This window comes from Crocodylus porosus, unplaced genomic scaffold (genome assembly GCF_001723895.1).
Source record: "Crocodylus porosus isolate Cpor-Errol unplaced genomic scaffold, CroPor_comp1, whole genome shotgun sequence".
NCBI lineage: Eukaryota > Metazoa > Chordata > Crocodylia > Crocodylidae > Crocodylus > Crocodylus porosus.
Window position 1 is genome coordinate 16728961 of NW_017728917.1, and position 18943 is coordinate 16747903.

At 45.1% G+C, this 18943-nt stretch overlaps 1 protein-coding gene across 2 annotated transcripts in view; it reads right to left on the reverse strand.

Moving 5' to 3' along the window:
• The window catches only part of LOC109311255 (netrin-4-like), an 86342-nt gene that overhangs the window by 57447 nt on the left and 9952 nt on the right, over positions 1–18943 (reverse strand). For both annotated transcript variants that reach the window (XM_019536811.1, XM_019536810.1), the window contains exon 2: positions 17956–18497. In XM_019536811.1, coding sequence (XP_019392356.1) covers positions 17956–18497 — 542 coding nt within the window. The remainder of the gene's footprint in view (positions 1–17955; positions 18498–18943) is intronic.

Below are 18943 nucleotides of genomic sequence, written 5' to 3' on the forward strand. Positions count from 1 at the left end.
AGAGGCCGAAGCCTTACAACACCTGCCAGTGACAATGTCCCTGAAATATTTATTCCTAACTATAGCAGTCTACTAAAACCTTTTTAATAAAAAAAGTAATTAATGCCTTAATTTGTTTACTTCATTCAGTAGGAAGGAATTAAGCTCTCAGAAGCCAGATGTTTTTGATGATTGTACCTAAATTCGCATGGTGTATAAATATGCATTTTGTGACAAAGGAAGGTACTACAATAACTTCAGTTATTTACTTATTATTGTACAAGGAACATCAAAAACAGGAGAGATGTTATTGTGGTTAAATCTGATTTAAGAGGTCTGGGGTTTATTCAGTGCCCTGCCAGATATTCAGAGTGACCCTGGACAAGTCACTTAAGTCCTGCTCCTGTTACTTCAGCAGGAATTTTTCCAGTGTTTTTAACCAGAACAGGATTAGATCCTCAATCATTGTGTGTGTCTGTTTACCCATTGGTAAAGTGGGGATGTGAATACTTAGCTACTTCATTGAAGGACAAGGGTATGAATCCATTACTGGCTTTGGATTCCAAATAGAATACGCTATACAAGTGCACATTATTAAAAATAATGATAGTAGTTAAAATTAAAATGACATCCCTCTAGACCATTTCTATGTTGGTGGTTTGAGATATCATGATTAGAAATAGATCCAAGGCATAATAAACTTCTAATGTCATAAGCTCTGGAAAGAGACACTCTACACTTACAGCTCTCACTAAATTATCTGGTGGTCTGAGATCTGATCTACTTGTTAGTTTATGGGCTGTGTTGCACATTCTGAATTGTACAAGGCAGATTCTTGGCATACACATAGACATTTGCCCTTTACCTTTGGTTTAGCTTAAGAAAAAAAATCATACCAATTTCTTAGTTTTCCATGGGTCAGTTGCAAATTTGTTGTTCCCAATTATGTTCCTGCAAAAGGGTCAATCAAATGTAATGAACAAGTAATTGCATTGTTCTTATTGTTGTGATGCCAACTCTTGATCTGGATGATCCAAAGATGGCTTCCTGGTGATACTTACCATATGGCTATTCTATTAAGTCCTTACAACGTGGTATTTGAGGCTTTCTGATACCATACTCCTGCCCTAATATTCTGAATATCTTTCCCCAATATTAATGTGTAGTTTTAGTTGAAGTTATAGGTGAATAACAAGAGAAGAAAGTCTCCTTCCCAGTGCTCATTAAACATTGCCCTCTACTTAGTACTGAGCAACTCCAGAGCACTACAAAAAAGGTTTCAATTTTCACTGAATTCAGTGGCAATTAAGAGTATTCAGCATCTCCATAGAGGCTCCCAGCCCCTTGCAGCAGTACATCCTATGTCCTGATTTACCCTTATAATCAGAAGCTGACAATGGGGCTGAATGCTTAGTAAGGACATTCATGCTTATCAGCATATCTGCTATCAAGTGCATATTTGTCACTTCACCCCTTCCACTCTCATTTTCAAAAGTCACTCAGCTATGGTTCACAAAGATGGACATTGTCCTGACCTGCTCTGACCTTTCTAACAGCAAAAACATAGGAGAACCCTGTAACTGAACAACTAAAAAAAAACCACCCTTAAGGGAAGTGTTTTTCTGTTCATCAGCTGGCATAACTTCATACTGGCTATTTTATTTCCAGTCAAAAGGGTCATCTTCATTCCAGAGACAATGTCTCAGATTTTTGATTTCCTGCCATTCACTGGGTCCATGTTTGGTTCTCCATCCTTGATGCAGATAATTCTGTTTTTTTAACCTGATCTCCCAGCCTGCAGTAGTCAGAAAAGATGTGGACACAACAAAGACTCCCCCTATTGCAAGCCCATTGCCTCAGGTCAAGGAGAATGAATCATGAATGCAGGGCAGTTCCTATGCATGGCCTCCTACAAAAGAAGATCCTGATGCATAACAAGAATTTGATATTACAAATCATCCCTAAGATATGCTGATCATGTTAATGGAGTCAGATATGTCCTTGTACTCACGGTGGACCCCTTTAAAGAAAGCTATACTAAAAAAATCATATCAGACCAACATTGCCTTTGATAATAGATTACTTTTAAATTGATTTTGTTCGTAAGGGAGTGGCTAAACATTTTCACCTCACATATTTTCCTATCCGTTTGATCAGTCTGATGGAACTGCAGTGCTAAAAGAAATATTTTGTCCTATAGTACAAGAACGAAGAGTGTTTTTACTGCTTCAGGACATTGTTAGTAATACAAATAATGTCCACTTTTCCCCCTTAGCCCTATGGACATTCATCTTGCTGTTTTACTGTAAAGTTTGCTCCAAAACCACTGCATTTTAATCCTCTTATGATGGACTGTAAAAGTGAGAAGCAACTTTAGTACAGGATATGGCAGTTTATTAAATAAAAACCCATGCAAGTTTTCATCCTTGACCTGGTTAAGACCCACTGGCTGTGTCTACACGAGGCGCTGACTGTGCAGTTGTTACCGTGGAGTCATTTATTCCTTGCGTACCCAAGTACTAAATGACTGCACAGTAACCAGCATTACTGCGCACTAGCATCCCTGCATGGCTTCATGGTGACGCTGACTGCACAGTAGCTTGTTACTACTGCACAGTAGTCTTGTGTTATGGTTTGTGCCCCACAACACTACTATGCAGTAGTAACAAGCTACTGCACAGTAAGCGACACTTGGAAACATGGCTACTATTATCAGTACAGTGACATATTGGATTAGTTCCAGTCTTTCCACAACAGAGACGAGTTGATACAGTTTACATTTGCTTTGGTCTAATTCAGTGGCCAAATTTGGCATTCAACATTTAGGCACTGCCGTCAATCTGGTCCTCTGAATAGACCCTCTAATTTGGTATAAAATATCCATGATCCCTGTATTATCCAAGAATTCTCATTCAGGGGAATAGTCTTGAGAACCACAGGGTGTTATGCCAGTCCTTCAAAGAGTTACGTTCCATATGGTGAAAAAAATGACCATATATACTTGCATGCCATGCACTGCCAAATAGATACACACCTTGTTTTGGGAAGGCAGAACGAAGAAAAGAAGACTTTTCCAGAGCCGTGGCTCAATTCTGACCACATGGAGAAGAGGCAGAGTATAGTTTTTAACTCACGCACCCTCCGTTTTCTGCTCAGCCAAATCTGCTGCTAATTCAGCAGCAGCTATAAAAGGGTTAATCTGTGGCTGCGATGCTGAAAACTAGATTATGTCCCTCCCTCCATGCAGCTGGCTAGGTGAGAAGCATAGCAACTACTTCAGTGTCTGCATGTTTCTGTTTTGGTGCAGAAATCAGCTTTCCTGCCCATGACATGCATCCCCATTTTGGAGGGCTGATTTTTGAGGAAAAGGTGGTATACAAGCAAATAATGTATAAGGCACTATAGAAAGAATATCCAAAATTTGGGCCACAATAGCAATTTGTCAGGAGTCCATGAAGCATACCCATGTAGGGCAATTCAAATAACTGGTCAGAGCAACTTTCTCCACTGGTTGGTGGTAGATCTTGAAGGAATAAATTACTGATTAGGAGATAATGGGAAAACTCCCCGAGTGATTAAGGTTAGAGAGAGACAAAACTGAAAAGTCGTATACTGTTCTCGCCTTTCCTCTGTTGCTGGTGTTTTCTCCAGATTCAAGTTACCCTCCAACACAAGTTTCTGTGTCTCCTAAAAAAATTCCTCTTTGTCTATTGTGCCTCCCCAGAACTTCTGTTGTTCAGATAAATTACCATTCTGTTCTATGACCTGAATGGCATGCCTTGCCCTGATATAGGGCATTTGGTTTCAGTCACCTTCTCATGAAGGGTGCAGTAGAAGTAGAGGTGGGCCGGGAATGGGTAACAAGAACAAGCAGAGGTGATGTTGAGCATCTACAGTCCGTTGGATCTTTGGTCCTTCTGCTGAGCATGCCAGCGAGTGCTGAGTTGGCACTTGTCTCACGTTTTGCCACATCACACCAATTTCTTCAGTTCATTCCCACATCCTTCAGGCAAGGATGGCAGGTCAACTGACCCTTCCCCCCCCCCCCCAACTGCCATCAGGCTTAAGCATCATCATGTGCTTGCAGTAATTCCCAAGGCCCCAAGAACATTTTTCCAAGTGCCATCACACTGCAACAGAACCTATTTCCACTCAATGCACTGAGTTTGTTCTGAAATACAAATCACAAATAGCAGCATGTAGGCTCCTTATGATGCAGACACCTGGCTAGAAGAAACTGGACTGAGAACAATCAATCTCTTTTCACGCTGGCAGTAGCTCAACAGCCATTGAAAAGTAACTTCCAGTCACGACCAAACAACTTCCAGTCACTGGCTAAATTGGAATTGATAATCTAGACTGGATTCTGATGGGAAAGGCTCCATATCCCCTCACTGACTCCATTTCTTCCCTGTCCTGTCACCATTTTCCAAATGGTAGAAAGTTTTCAGAAGAACAAATCTACAAAAGAAAAATCTAAGCTGCCACAGGCCCCATTATAACAGTAACAAACACATGACCCCTGAAAAACCAACACACTAACTTTTGCATGGAATTCAAAAATGCCAAACATGAGTCCATCAGATTAAAAATTTCACGTGCAGATTTGCATATGAAAAGCTAAGGGGCAGTTTCACCAATTTTTTATATAGCAATGCAAAGATAAGATTTCTATTCGGAATCCGCTGCACAGCATGCTAGGAATTGGAGAAATAATGGTGTAGGAAAAAAAAGGTATGTTTTCCTACCAAGTTGTTGAGATGGCAGAAAAGTGTCCCTGGATTGTTACTTTGTAAGTATGGGCAGAAGAAGACTTTCTGTGCCCCCCTACAGTGTATGTGCCAGGAAGGAAGGCCCCAGCCCTGTCCCCCCTCTATGCCGCCTGTTTCTTCCAGGCTCGTCACCTTCACACACAAACCCTTGTGTCTCCCTGAGCTTTTCAGCTGGAGAAGCAGGCCTGGCAGTGCTCTCCGCTTGTTTATCCTGCCAGTGCTAACTGCTTTCCATCAACCTGCCTCTGTATTTTATCTCTTCTGCAGCTCAAGTTAAACTAAATGCTGAACAGACAGCCCTAGTCATAACATTTGGGTGCCTGCCTTCAGGAGTGATTAATCCCTCGTCAAATCCTTTCCAGCTGAAAGTTGGAATAACCCATGTATCGTGCTGAGCCTTATTACCAGGCCTGCTGCAGATCTGCTGGGCATTTCACCAGGACTGAATGCTGTCCTTGTGTCACAGCTATTAGAGGCTGAATCTGCTCATCTGGCAGTGTTTGGCCGAGTCAGACCTTCAGAAAGCACTTGCACCTTGGTGAAATCCTTGCAAATTATACAGGTATATTGCTGCTAAATATCTTTTCTTAAAGGGCATTTGCAGGAAGTTAACTGGGATTTAGCCTAAGGGAGCACCAGGCAAAAAATGTGAGTGTATGGATTATCCCTTTTTCCACATCTTTGCAGCACTGTCCTCTTCTCTGGACTTTGAGCAGGGACCTCTGTGAGTCATTGCACACAGCCCTGTCCCAGCTATTGCTCCCCACAAAAGGACTTTAACTTTTGAGCACATTCACATAGCTGCTATGGAGATGGCCATGGCTCCCACTAGAGCAGATGGGTCGCTCCTGGAGTCCACAGTGCTCCATCTAATTACTCCAGGTCTGCTTGGGGAGTTTTGACAGGAATAATTAAAAGTCCTTTAACTACAAAGTGACTCCACTCATCTTTGACAGAAAGGCAGAGCTGGGCACATCCATCCCTAAAGAGGTCACCCTGGACTAGACAATGGAGCGGGAACAGGTCTTCTGAGCAAGACACATTTAGCATGTTGCCATAGGAACCAGTTACCTTATTCAGGCATACACAATTCCTCTCCCCCAGTGAATTCCAGTAATGGACTTATTATATCACACTTCACTGGTGTCATCTGTCACACAGGCACTCGCATAAATGAACAGGTCTTTGATTTAAAGCTCACTTCCACTATTCAGATCCATTACTAGAAGGGTCCTATTTCTGGTCATTAGCCCCTGGGGCAATACGTGGGATGCTGTGATAGAGATTCTGCATGTCAATGCCTTGCTTTTATGCAAATGTATTATTCGACAAACAACATTCATTTTTATTTCCAGATACTCTAATTTGTTAAGAGGGTGTCCTTCACCTCAAAGAAAGCGCTCCAAAAAATGCACACTGCCCAGAGGCAAATGTTCACACTGCCACCTTTATCTGCACCACACAGGATTCGCGCCCCAAGTTCTGGGCAAACTTAAGTCAACGTTGCAGTAATTTAGCTTTAAGGTTTGGCATTATCTTCAGCTGAATCTGTCTGGGCCTAAAGTTAATGCTGACCCTCAAGACCACATACAATAGAGATTGCCCCATTTGAAATACAGACCTGTAGACAGGTAGATGAGAACTAATGCTTAATGCTGGAGAGAAGCATTTATTGTAGAAAAATGTTTTTGAATAGACCTTTATAAAAAAACTATTCCATAGAGTTATGTCAGTGACTGACCAGAACTTCTTTTAAAAGCATGTGATCATACTAGCTGCCCTTCGTTTAGGATACGTGTAAGGCGTGGGCAGACTCCTTTTGAGTAAAATGAGCTGTAGCAACAGCAAGTAGCACCCAAAACATGTGGGCGCCTATACACGAGCACGGAGGCTGCTCCAACGTGCTGGAATTCCAGCGTGTCGGAGCAGACTCGATTAAGACTCAATTAATCAAGTCTGCTGGAGCATGGCAATTGCTGTGCTCTGGCAGCCTCCTGCATTTCATGTATCAACCTCCCTACACTTAAAAATGGCAGAGGGGGCACTTTATGTAAAGCTTATCAAACAAGCTTTAGTTCAAGCACCCTCGCGGCCATTTTTAAGCGCGGGTACACAGATATACAAGACACAGTGGCACTTTAATTAGACAGGCTCTTGGAGCCACTCTAATTAAAGCACCGCCCCCTTCACCTCCGGAGCACACGTAAAAGTGCCATATATAAAGCCCATGCAAGACTTGCAAGGAACTGAGCTACGTGGATTGAGAGATTTTGTTTAGGGCTGAATACAAACACGTGGGGCTGGATACTGTTATGGTACAGTTACAGATGTGTGACAGAGAGAAACACCACAGAAGTGGCCAGACAGGGTATGGTGTACACTGGTTATTAGAATTTCACATAATAGAACTAGCCACATATTAGCATCAAAACTCAGAAACCAAATGCTAAAATCATTACACTATAGGCATCTTCTCCTTATTATTAGATTTTCATTTAATTGAAATAGCCACTTACTAGCATGAGAAGCTGAAACTGCACCATATGCATGCAAGCTTTTGGCTATTAGAATCAGATCTTGTGCCTGCATTTGATGCACACTTAGGTTCTATGTAGCAGCCAGTAGGTACGTCTACACATTCATTAATGCATTGTAATTACAGCACATTAAGTTAGTACCTATAGTACCTATAGTAACAGTTACTAACTTAGCGTTCTGCAATTGGTGCTGCTGTGCATTAGTACAGATGAATGCTTTTTAAGTGATGCTTAATGCCCATTGGAGTAAACCTACTACTTATTAGCAGAGATGAACGCTTTTTGTGTGACACTTAATGCCCACTGAACTAATCTACTTTGCATTAGCATAGTAGCACGGTTTTTGCCAGCTGTGCTGATGTGCAATAGAATTAATCCAATGCACACTAAGTGTCTCATGTAGACGCACCCAGTGTCAACTAAACATGTGTTTGCCACCGCTTACTAGAACCAAAAGTGCTCTGCCCAGTGTCATTCTATTAAGTGGCAGGCACTGTAGCAAGAAAGCCAAGGCCCACAGAAACACTTGTAGTATGACCTTGAGAAAGCTTAGAAAGAGAGTGCCTTTTGAGTAGAGTGCTGGCTGGAAAAAGAAACTTGGTTTATTGACCAAGAAAAAAATCGCTCTTGTTGTTTGATTCCTATTGTTTTCAGGGGAAGTAGGATGTTTCTTGTAAATAAATAGGGCTGCATCAAAGAAAAATTTGTTTCCTTCATCAGTTTCCTCTCCTAATAGAAATGACTCAATATTGGCTAAACAGTTGAGTCTAAAAGGGTGGTACAGATCCTAGCAGTGGGATCACAGTCACCAAGGAAAGTGACACTAGTGCTGTACCACAATGGAACGAAGATTGGAATCAAGAAAGGCCCAATCGAATTAAAATAGAACAAGAATTGGAGACTATAGGAAAGGAAGTAAAGCTGCCTCTAGAGGTTTCCTGGGAAAGGATAAGGGATGATGTGCAGGAAGGATGGAGTCATTGAGGCAGCCCCTAGAATGTGGCCAAGCAGACTGGGAAGCCCAGTGACAACACTCCCCATCTGGAATGGCAGGACAAATCAAAGGAGTGATCAGTGACCACTCAACTGCCGTACACCAGAAGCTTTTCCACAAACTAAGGAAGATAAGAAGTGTTCTGGTCAACTTGGAACCCACTAACAGAGATGAGATGCGGCAAGAATCTAAAGAGGTAATCCACTGGTTTGGAGACCTCAGTCTCCAACATGTGAAGAACTCACAGTGACCTCACCGGCATATTTCTAGGATTGACAGGTGCAAGCAAGAGTGGATAGGTGGGATGTGTTCAAGGGTATCCTTGCAGGAACGTGCTGCTTCTCTAGTGTAAACGCACCGTAAAAGACTTTGGTTAGAAACCACAAGATGTTTTCCCAGACCAACAATGATGCATATTGAACTGCTGTGGTCCACCACAAAATTGAGACGGGGAGAACGTCAGCCCTTTAAACTGCAGCCTCACCAGTAGCAAAGACAGGAGTGCTGTTTATAGGCTGTTGAGAAAATGCATCAGGAAGGTATCATTGAGCCTTCAGTTGGTCCTTGGGCCTCATCTCTCATTTTGGTGAACAAAAAAGCATGCAGCACAAGAGTATTTGTGGACTACAGAAAACTGAAATAAAAACCCTTTAAAATAAGTTCATTTATTACAGTGAAGAGACAATTACCTGGATGCTGTAGTAAGTCGAATCTAGTTTTCCATCCTAGATCCTAAAAGTGGTTGTAGGCACGATCCAAAAGGCAGGGGGAAAAGAAGCTTTCAGAGCAGAACGAGGGCTGTGGCAATTTAAAGAAATGGCTCTTGGCTCCTGTAGCCCCCCAGTCATATTTGAGAGGCTAAATGACACGGTATTGCATGGGATGCCACTATCAGCTTCTCTGTTGCACTCAGGGGATACCCTCAGGCATGCTCAAACTTTGAACAGGAACTGATGCATTTAGAAATGTTCTGTGATAAGCCCATGGCTGCCAGTCTGAAGCCAAACCCAAATGAAATGTGAGCTGTTCCAAAAAGAGATAATTTATCTCGGGCAGGCAATCAGTGAAGGGAGGATTTTGACTGAGAAAAAAGAAACGAAGGCTGTACAGAATAGGCCAAATCCTCGGAGGCTCATAGATATGCAGAGTATTGTAAGACTCCACTCATACTGGAGAAGATTTATTTGTGTGCTTGTCACATTGCAAACTGCTCGCATAGGTTGGGTGAGAAAAGAAAAACATTTCAGTGATCAGCTGAATGTGATTTAGCATTTTCAGAGTTGAAAAAGGCTCTTGTAACAGCTCCTATCTTGATCTACTCATATTTAAAAGTCCCTTTCTGATTGGACACAGATGTTCACGAACAGAATTTGGGACACTGACACAAGAATCCAAAGGACTCGAGAGGAAGGCGGCTTATTACATCAGAAGTCTGAATTCTCCAGACAGATTTTTTTGCAGCTCCTGACAAGTGGTTCTAGCAGTGATTAAATCTAAAGGACACTTTCACCATCACCTATATGTGTGAACATGGGGTCTGGATATCCCTGCAGTAGTTCTTTAGATTCAGGAGGAACAGCTTGCCAAGTCATTGGCAAAAACAAAGTGCTATGATTCCCCAGCCACACAATGTGGTAATGCTGATACCTTGTCCAGTTGGCTTTGTTAGGACACTAATTGCAAACACTGCCCTAAGCAGCACAGCAAAGAATTAGTTGCTCAGGAGACTGACTGCACGAAGGAAAAGATAGATGTCTTCTCTCTTCTCATAGTTTGTATCATTGCAAATGTTCCAGTTCATCCATTTGAAAAGCTAATGTAGGGTTGCAGGAATAGCCACCAGAGCAGCTAAACAGCTTCCAGAAGAGAGGATCTTGATATCAGAATTGGAAAATCATTTGGCAAACACAGCCACCTTCAAGTGTAGCGATCACGTACAACTTTAAAAGTTCTCTGGATAGTTTGGAACATAAGGATGAAATTTTGTATAAGCGATGGTGAAAAAAATAGTCAGCGACACCTGTGGGGATTGGCTGGTTTTACTGGATACACTGAAAAAGGAATTTCTGAGGTTATGTCATGATTTTAAAAGCGCTGGACACTTGGCTCCCAAAACCTTAGCTATGCTGAGAGAGAATTGCTGTTGGGTATAATGTAGGTGGGAGGCAGAAAACTGGTGCAGGAAACGTGATGCTTGTGTTGCAGAGAAAGGTCCTCCTAAGATGAGAGGGGCACTACACAGCAGTATGTCTGTGAAGTGAGTGCATTGCTGTGGATTCACACGGTTCTTTCTGAGCCTAGTTTGATTTAATGAAGTAAGCTGAGCAGGAAGCAGAGAGCAGTGGCTCTGGGATAAGCAGCTCAGGTGTGAGACTGCCTTGAAGAGGCTTTTTTCTGTACTAGTGACTTGGGGTGGCTGCTTGGTGTTACAGCATTTGCTTAGTGCCTGGTCTGTGTATTTGGGGGGTTTCCCCAGGGAAGAAAGAGAAAGGAAAAAAACCCAACACAACAATCACACACCCCAGGGGGACCCAGCACGGTCTGTGGCCCAGGAGCTGGGACAACCGCTCCCTCCTGCTGCATGCTCCTGGTGGGAAGAAAGCCTCTGGGAGTGGAGGGGGCGGCGCTTTAATTAGAGCGATTCCAAGAGTCGCTCTAATTAAAGTGCCCAGAGACACCCCCAGCCCTTGGCAGTCTCAGGCTCAGGCAGCTGCCCTTAGGCTGTTGTTGAAGGGCAGGGGCTGCAACAGGCATGGGCCACTTTTACATGTGATTTGGGAGTGGAGGCGCAACGCTTTAATTAGCATGGCTCCAAGAGCTGCTCTAATTAAAGTGCCATCATGTCTCCTGTATGGTGGTGGGAGCACTTGAACTAAAGCTTGTTCAATGAGCTTTATTACTAAGTATCAGCTATCAGATTAGTATTTGCCGATATGGGCAGTTAATAATTGGCTATTGGTATCTGCTGAGAAAATCTTTTTTGGTGCATCCCTACTGTCTCTCTCTCTCTCCCTCTCTCTCTTTTTTTTCCCCTTCCCCCTTCTGGAGTAACAGGGCTTGCTCTGGCTGGGGCTGGTTTAGGTAATTGAGGGGTGCAGCTAGGTTAGGCAGCCTTATAAAAAAGACAGCTCCTAGCGAATCGTGGGCACAGCAAACAGAGAGGGAGCTGGCTTAGGGAGTTCACCCAGGAGGGAGCCAGGAGCAAGAGACTCTGTTCATGTGTGTGGACAAGGGCCCTAGTGCAGGTGCTTGCCATGCAGGTTCCTGTGGTGTATCTTTTCCCTCTACCCCTCTCCCCATTTATAGCATAGGCACTCTCCAGGCACCAAAGGGAGCACAAATGGAGTCTGAGTCAGCTGTTATGACTTGAACGGGATGTGCCATGATTATGTTCCTCCCGGAGGGGCAGAAGCACTTTGCCTGTATCAGGTGTAAGCTGGTATCTGCCTTGGAAGAGATGATTCACAAATTGGAAGCATGGGTCTCCATACTGCATTGCATCCAGGACCAGGAAGATTGCTAGGACAAGAGTTCATAGTTTCTAGGGTTGGAAGGGACCTGAGCAGATCATCGAGTCTGACCCCCTGCCATGGCAGGAAAGAGTACTGGGGTCAAACGACCCCAGCAAGGTGTTCATCCAGCCTCCTCTTAAAGACCCCCAGGGTAGGAGCCAGCACCTGATGTCCAGATCCTAGCCACCCTGACAGCGAAGTAGTGCCTCCTGATGTCTAACCTAAATTTACCCTCTGCCAGCTTGTGACCATTATATCTAGTCACTCCTGGCGGTGCTCGGGGGAACAGGGACTCCCCCAATGCCTGCTGGTCCCCCCTGACTAGTTTGTAACAGGCCACTAGATCCCCACTCTGTCCCCCCCTCAGTCTTCTCTTGTGGAGGCTGAACAGGTTCAGGTCCCGTAGCCTCTCCTCGTAGGGCCTGCCCTGCTGCCCCTGATCATGTGAGTGGCCTCCTCTGGACCCTCTCCATGTTGTCCACATCCCCCTTGAAGTGTGGCGCCCAGAACTGGATGCAGTACTCCAGCTGCGGCCTGACCAGAGCCGCACAGAGGGGGAGGATCACCTCTTTGGACCTGCCTGAGATGCATCTGTGGATGCACGACAAGGTACGGTTGGCCTTCCTGACCGCCTCCCCACACTGCCGGCCCATGCTCATCTTGGCATCAGTGATGACTCCAAGATCCTCTTCTGCCTCTGCCCTGACGAGAAGGGAGTTCCCCAGCCTGAGGGGGGCCCGGTGGGGGGGCTGTTCCAGTCCCTGTTCAGGAAAATGGAGGCAAAGTAGTCGTTAAATAGGTTGGCTTTGTCGTCTGGTGTGACGACCAAATTTCCTAGCGTGGCCTGCAGGGGCCCCACGTTACCCGGAACCTTCTTTTTGCCCCCTGTGTATTTAAAAAAGGACTTCTTATTGTCCTTGATCTGGGAAGCTAGGCCCAGTCCCATCTCCGCCTTGGCCTTCCCGACTGCCCCCTGCATCCCTGAGCAACCACAGTATAGTCCTCCCTGGTGCTGGCCCCTCCTTCCCATTGGGTGAGCGCCTCCCTTTTAGCTAGGAGACATTCCCGGATGCTTTTGGTGAGTTAAGAGAAGCTGGTGCTAGAGGGACCAAAGGGCAATGAGGAGAAGTGGCAGCATGTGACTACTCGGAGAAGGAGGGCCCCCAGGATTGAAGAGGAGCTGACTGAAGTCAGCAACTGCTTCCAAGCACCCAGCCGTGGAGCTGCTGAGAAGGAGGCAGTGGAGAGGACAGCTGCAGGCACGAGGCAGAGGAGGCAGCAGCTAAGACAGCAGGAAGTGCAAGGCCTCAGGGACAGGGGCTCCAGGACCACTGCGCCAAGAAGGAAGAGAAGAGTGATGGTGGTTGGTGACTCCATTTTGTGGGAGACAATTTGTCATCCAGATTTGGGGGCCTGGGAGCTGTGCTGCCTGCCTGGAGCTTGAGTGCAGGATGTCACAGAGAGTCTACCAAAGCTCATCCGTCCTTGGACCACCGTACTCCTTCCTGCTTCTCCACCAATGGTATGGCCAGGAATGACACTGAGCAGATCAGAGGCGACTATGAGAGTCTTGGAAGGAGGATTAAGGACCTTGGAGCACAAGTGCTGTTCTCATTGATTTTTCCTATGGAGGGGCCAAGGTCCAGACAGAGACCCTCACATCCTGGAAGTGAACGCATGTCTGAGGCAGTGGTACTGACATGAAGGCTTCCGCTTCTCTGACAATGGACAGATGTTCTTGAGAGGACGACTGCTACCGTGAGATGGGATCCATCTGATAAGAACAGAAAGAGCATTTTTGGGCATTGTCCAGCCAGCCTAGTAAGGAGGGCTTTAAACTAGGTGCCACAAGGAAGGGTGATCAAAACTGTCCAGCAACAGAGCACACAGTCCAGAGGGGAAATAACTCAAAGAAGCAATTCAACTTGGGAAAAGGGCCCCAGAGCTACAGGACTGCAACAAGTGGCACAAAAAGGAAGCAAGAAGGTCAAAATGCAAACTACATACAATACATGAGACAAATGCAAGAAGTATGAGGAATAAACAAGATGAGCTAGAAGTTGCAGCCTGTGAAAAGAACTACAATCTGACTGGCATCACCAAGACCTGGTGGGACAGCTCTTATGACTGGAACATCAACAGGAAGGGCTACACTCTGTTTCAGACAGACAGGATTGGGAGAAAAAGTGGTGGTCTTGGCTTGTATGTCAGAAGCACAGGTACTTGTTCCTTGGTTCAGGAGGAAGAGGATGGGAAATCAGAATGCGTTTGGGAGAAGATGAAAAGTGAGAAATGCAGTTCCAGTATAATGGTGGGGATTTATTATAGGCCACCAAATCAGGAAGAGGAGGTGGATGAAGCACTCTCCAGGCAGTTGACAAATCTATCCAAGGGCTATGGGATGGTACTGATGGGAGTCTTTAGTTTTCCAGACATCTGCTGGAAGAACAATCCAGCCAACCATAAGATGTCAGGCCAGTTCCTAAATTGTGTGGAGGACAACTTTCTCCTCCAGAAAGTGGAGGATACAACTAAGGGATCATTTATCTCAGTTATTATCCTAACCAACAGGGAAAAACTAGTGGAGAATATGAAAGTGATGGGTAACTTGGGTGGAAGCGATCATATGACAGAATTCCAGATCCTGAGGCAGGGAAAAGCATGAGACCAGCAAAATTAGGATGCTAGATTTTAAAAAGCTGAGTTTAATCCGATTCAAGGATCTAATAGGCATAGTGTCTTGGGAGGATAGGTTGAAGGATAAAGGCACCAGGAGGGCTGGGAGCTTCTAAGCCCAAGAAGAAACTGCCCTGACTTGATGGAAGCACAAGAAGAATGGCAAGAGATGAATGCGGCTGCACAAGGAGCTTCTAAAATGCCTCAGATACACAAGGAAAGCATACAGGCAATAGAAGAATGGGAAGGTCACCAAGAAAGCATACCAGGAAGTAGCAAGAACCTGCAGCAGGGCCATCCCTAGGGTGAGGGCCCAATCGGGGTGACCGCCCTGGGCCCCAAGCTTAGGGGGCTCCCGCGGGCCCAGGCAGAATGGCCGCAGCAAATCCATGGTGCTGCCAGCTTCACATCCAGCCCCCCTGCCCTTGCTGCCGAATCCACTGCTGGCTTCCTCGCATCAAGGGGCAGGGCCCCACAATGGCTGATTTGCCTCGGGCCCCACACCCTGCTTGGGTCGTCTCTGACCTGCAGGACCAAAATCGGGAAGGCAAAGATAAAGAGTGAGCGGCATCTGGCAAAGGAGGTTAAGGACAATAAGATGAAGTTGTATAAGTATGTCAGCGAGAAAAGAAGGACCAAGGAAGCTGTGGGCCCTCTATTAACAAGCTGGGGGCAACTCCTAACTGAAGATAGAAAGAAGGTAGGGGAGCTAATTCAACAGCTACTTTGCCTCAGTCTTCACAAAAAAATTAAGCTGCAGCCAGACATTTAATAAGGATTATCTGGATAAGGAAGGGGGCAAGCTGCAGGGGGAGATAACAAAAGAGACGGTCAGAGAGCTTCTGTTAGGTTGGAAGAATTCAAGTTAGCAGGGCTGGATGAGCTGCATCCCAGGGTCCTGAAGGAACTGGCAGAGGAGGTCTCAGAGCCCTTGGCAATGACCTTCATGAAGTTGTGGGAGACAGGCCAGGTAGCAGATGACTGGAAAAGGGCCAATATAGCACCCCTCATTAAAAAAGGCAAGAAGGAGGACCCAGGGAACTATAGACCAGTTATTGTCACCTCAATACCTGGAAAGTTACTGGAACATACCCTAAAGAAGGCCATTTGCAAGTATCTGAAGGAAGAAGGGCTGATTGCAAGCAGCCAGCATGGATTTGTGACAAACAAATAATGTCAAACCAACTTTATCTCCTTCTTGGACAGGAAAATGAAGAGATTGTTGTGGATAAAATGTACCTGGATTTCAGCAAGGCTTTTGACAAGGTCCCATGTGATTGTTTCATAAACAAATTGGAAAAATGTGAGCTGAATAAAACTACTACAAAGAGGTTCCTGGCTAGAGGGTCTTGCCCCTGCACTTGGGGTCAGACCCATCACCATATTTGGGGTCAGGAAGGAATTTTACCCCATGGCCAGATTGGCGCGGACAGTGGGCAGTGTTCCCTCTAAGCTGTGTGTCATGTGTGGCCGTGCAGGCTCGCTCATGCCGCGCTGCCAGGCGTGCCTGCACACACCACACAGTTTAAAGGAAACACTGACTGTGGGGGGTTGTCTTCTTCTGTAGCAGGACCCTCTACCTGGGTCCTCTTGAACATATACTGACAATGTTTCATAGAAGTAGGACATTGGCTGCCCTTGTTCCCCTGTTTTACCTGTAACAAGTTAGGGTGTTAGGTCTGTGTTTTGTCAGGGTTGAGGGTAGTCCCATGTAGAGTTTAGATTATGGTGTGTATGGGATGGGTGGATAGCCTCAGGCAGAGGGTTGGACTAGACCTCTGGAGGTCCCTTCCAGCCCTACTGCTCTACAACTGGCTTGCTGCTGTTGCTATTCTCCCACCCTCAGGCTTTCCCAGCTAAGCTCACAGTTTCTCAGAACAAGCTATGGCGTGGTCCTGCCTTCTGAAGCCTCCTCAAACAGTCTGTTTGCATAATCTTAGGCTTAGTCCTGGTATCACCTGCCTATGTTCATGGAAATAGGAATTGTACTTGCTCCGTAAATAAACCAGACTGCACTGAGGAAAAACTGACGTCATTGATTTCCCTTCCTAGTAGAAACATCCTGATCCTCCAAATCCTTCAATACTAGTTAACTGTGTGGGTCAACTGGGACAGGTAGTACTAGCATCATAACCATCCTAACAATCATTAGCATTTCAATGGGAAATGAGTTTGATCATTTCTGAAAGGTTACCACCTTGTAGCATGAGCCCCGACAAACTTAGCTTCAGCAGTCGGATGAACTGGGAGGCGACCAAAAGCAGAGGATGTAGCAGGAGGTGGCCCTGGGGATTCTGTAGGCGATGTGCTCCCTTCTGAATCAATATAGCATCTGTGCACAGAAGATACTTTGCCAATCGATGTAGGTGGCGTTTTTGGCATAAGATGTAAAACGGAGTTTCCGATCCAGTAAGACCCCATAGAGTTAGCTCAAGCATTCTGCTCAAAGTTCACCTTTTAGGTAACTACCTGCTGCTTCCCTATGGTTCACTGGAACCAAGATCAGTGGTGTTGTGAATTGCTGGTCCAAAATTGGTCATGTGTTTGAACTCCATCCATAACTACATGTCACCAAAATATTAAGTGGTCTCTGTCAATCTGTCTAGAATGCCAGGCTCCTTTGAGATTAAGAGTGCTGCAGAAAAGTATTGTTACTGTTCTCTGCTAAGCTGCTGCATGGCATCGCTGAGATGGCCGTACTTCAGTGGTGGGAGACAGTGTAGGTATTTAGGTTGTTTATCATTGTATAAAACCAGTTGGTTTATTTACTCAAAGGTCTGATCTATAAGCATATCATTCTTAATTATCTTACTTCTAGCATGTACTGTCATACTATATATCACTGAACTGTATACTAACAAATTTATTTTCTGTACAAATTGACAGAATTGTTTCGACATTTATAACTGCGGAGGCTTGTATTGAGCGAATGTTTTATTTTTTTGATTTTCTGCCATCCACGTCCCAGATTTATTTAATCAGCAACACATGTTCTTAATGATATTCCCCAAGGTTAAATACAAACGTAAGCATAACCCAATATGCTACAGATGCAAAGGTTTTTATACTGGGGAAGGAAGTATGGTTTTGTGGTTAAGGCAGAAGCCTATGATCAGGAAACCTGGATTTTGTTCCTAACTCCACCAAAATCTTCCTGTGTGACTACAAGCAAACCGCCTCATGTTTCTGTACCTCAGTTTCTCCAGCTGTAAAATGGTCATAGCAAGACTTACAGAGAAGTGCAGCTTGTTGGACTGTGGAATGTATTTCAAGATACTGGATCAGAAGGTGCTAGAAAATGCCTAGACATGCCTACATACCATTTTGACAGGTACAAAAGGAGCAGCTATACAGAACACGGTCAAGAACATTTGACTTAAATACAACACCATTTTCCTGTCATGTTTATTATTTATTTATGTATCTGAACTCTTAGTTCCCAGTTTTAAATAACTTTTTAACTGTCCAAACCTGTTACCACTTACCTCACCTCTGGTGCAAGGAACTGCATCTGAATACCTGGAAGTGCACATTGAGCCCTCCTCAATGATGTCATCTTGGAGCCCAAAAGTGGCTGTACAGTTGACCGAAAAATATTTATAGGGCCTCCAAGTCTGACCGTAGTCCTGGGACCTTTCCAGCACCATCGCGGCCGGGCGAGGCGACTTGAACACTACTATGACGTGGGTCAGGTAGACCTCCGTTTCGAAGTCCAGCCTAATTTCCTCTCTGTGAACTCCTTGTGCAGACTGCCACCAGGAGACAGGGTTCAGAAAGAAATCGTCTGTCATATCAGCAGGAAGGTGGGAATTGTCGGGCTGATTGGCATTGCATTTCGTGCATCTCGGCTGCCCGCAGCCTTGGGAAGCCTGATGGAGGAGGTTCTGGTCTGGATAGAAGCAGTAAAGTTCGGTGCTGTTCTGCCCGCAAGTGGTAAGAGTGACTGGAGTCCTGCCTGTTGCTAGATCCCCCACAGGAGGATTGCAGGCATGGCCGTCACAGCGGAAGGATCGGAGCTTCACCGGATCTGAAATACGGGCAAGCGAAACAGAACCAAGGATTTCTCAGACCATTCTCAACATGAGGCAAGATAAACTTCTCATAGCCTACACCATGATGGAGACAGCTATCTGCCCACTCCTGTTAGCAACTTTTAGTACTCTCAGCCCCCGAAGGTTACATACATATTGTCAAGCAAGCTCAGCTCTGCAGGTGGGGTAATAAACCTTCTTAAGAATTTGAGCTCAGTGTCCCAATGGGAATTTTTCAGTGAATTTGGCCCTTATTTTGAGTACCTGTTGGGAGCTGGTATCTTTTGAAAGTGTGCCTCTAATTATGGGTGGATCTAGCCCTGATATCTTTTAGAAAGGCAGCTCTGCTTTCAGGTCATCCAGTCCATGGAAGGATTATCCCTGACTAAATAGTTTTATTCAAGTATCTGTCTAACCCAATGGTTCTCAGCCTTTTTAGACT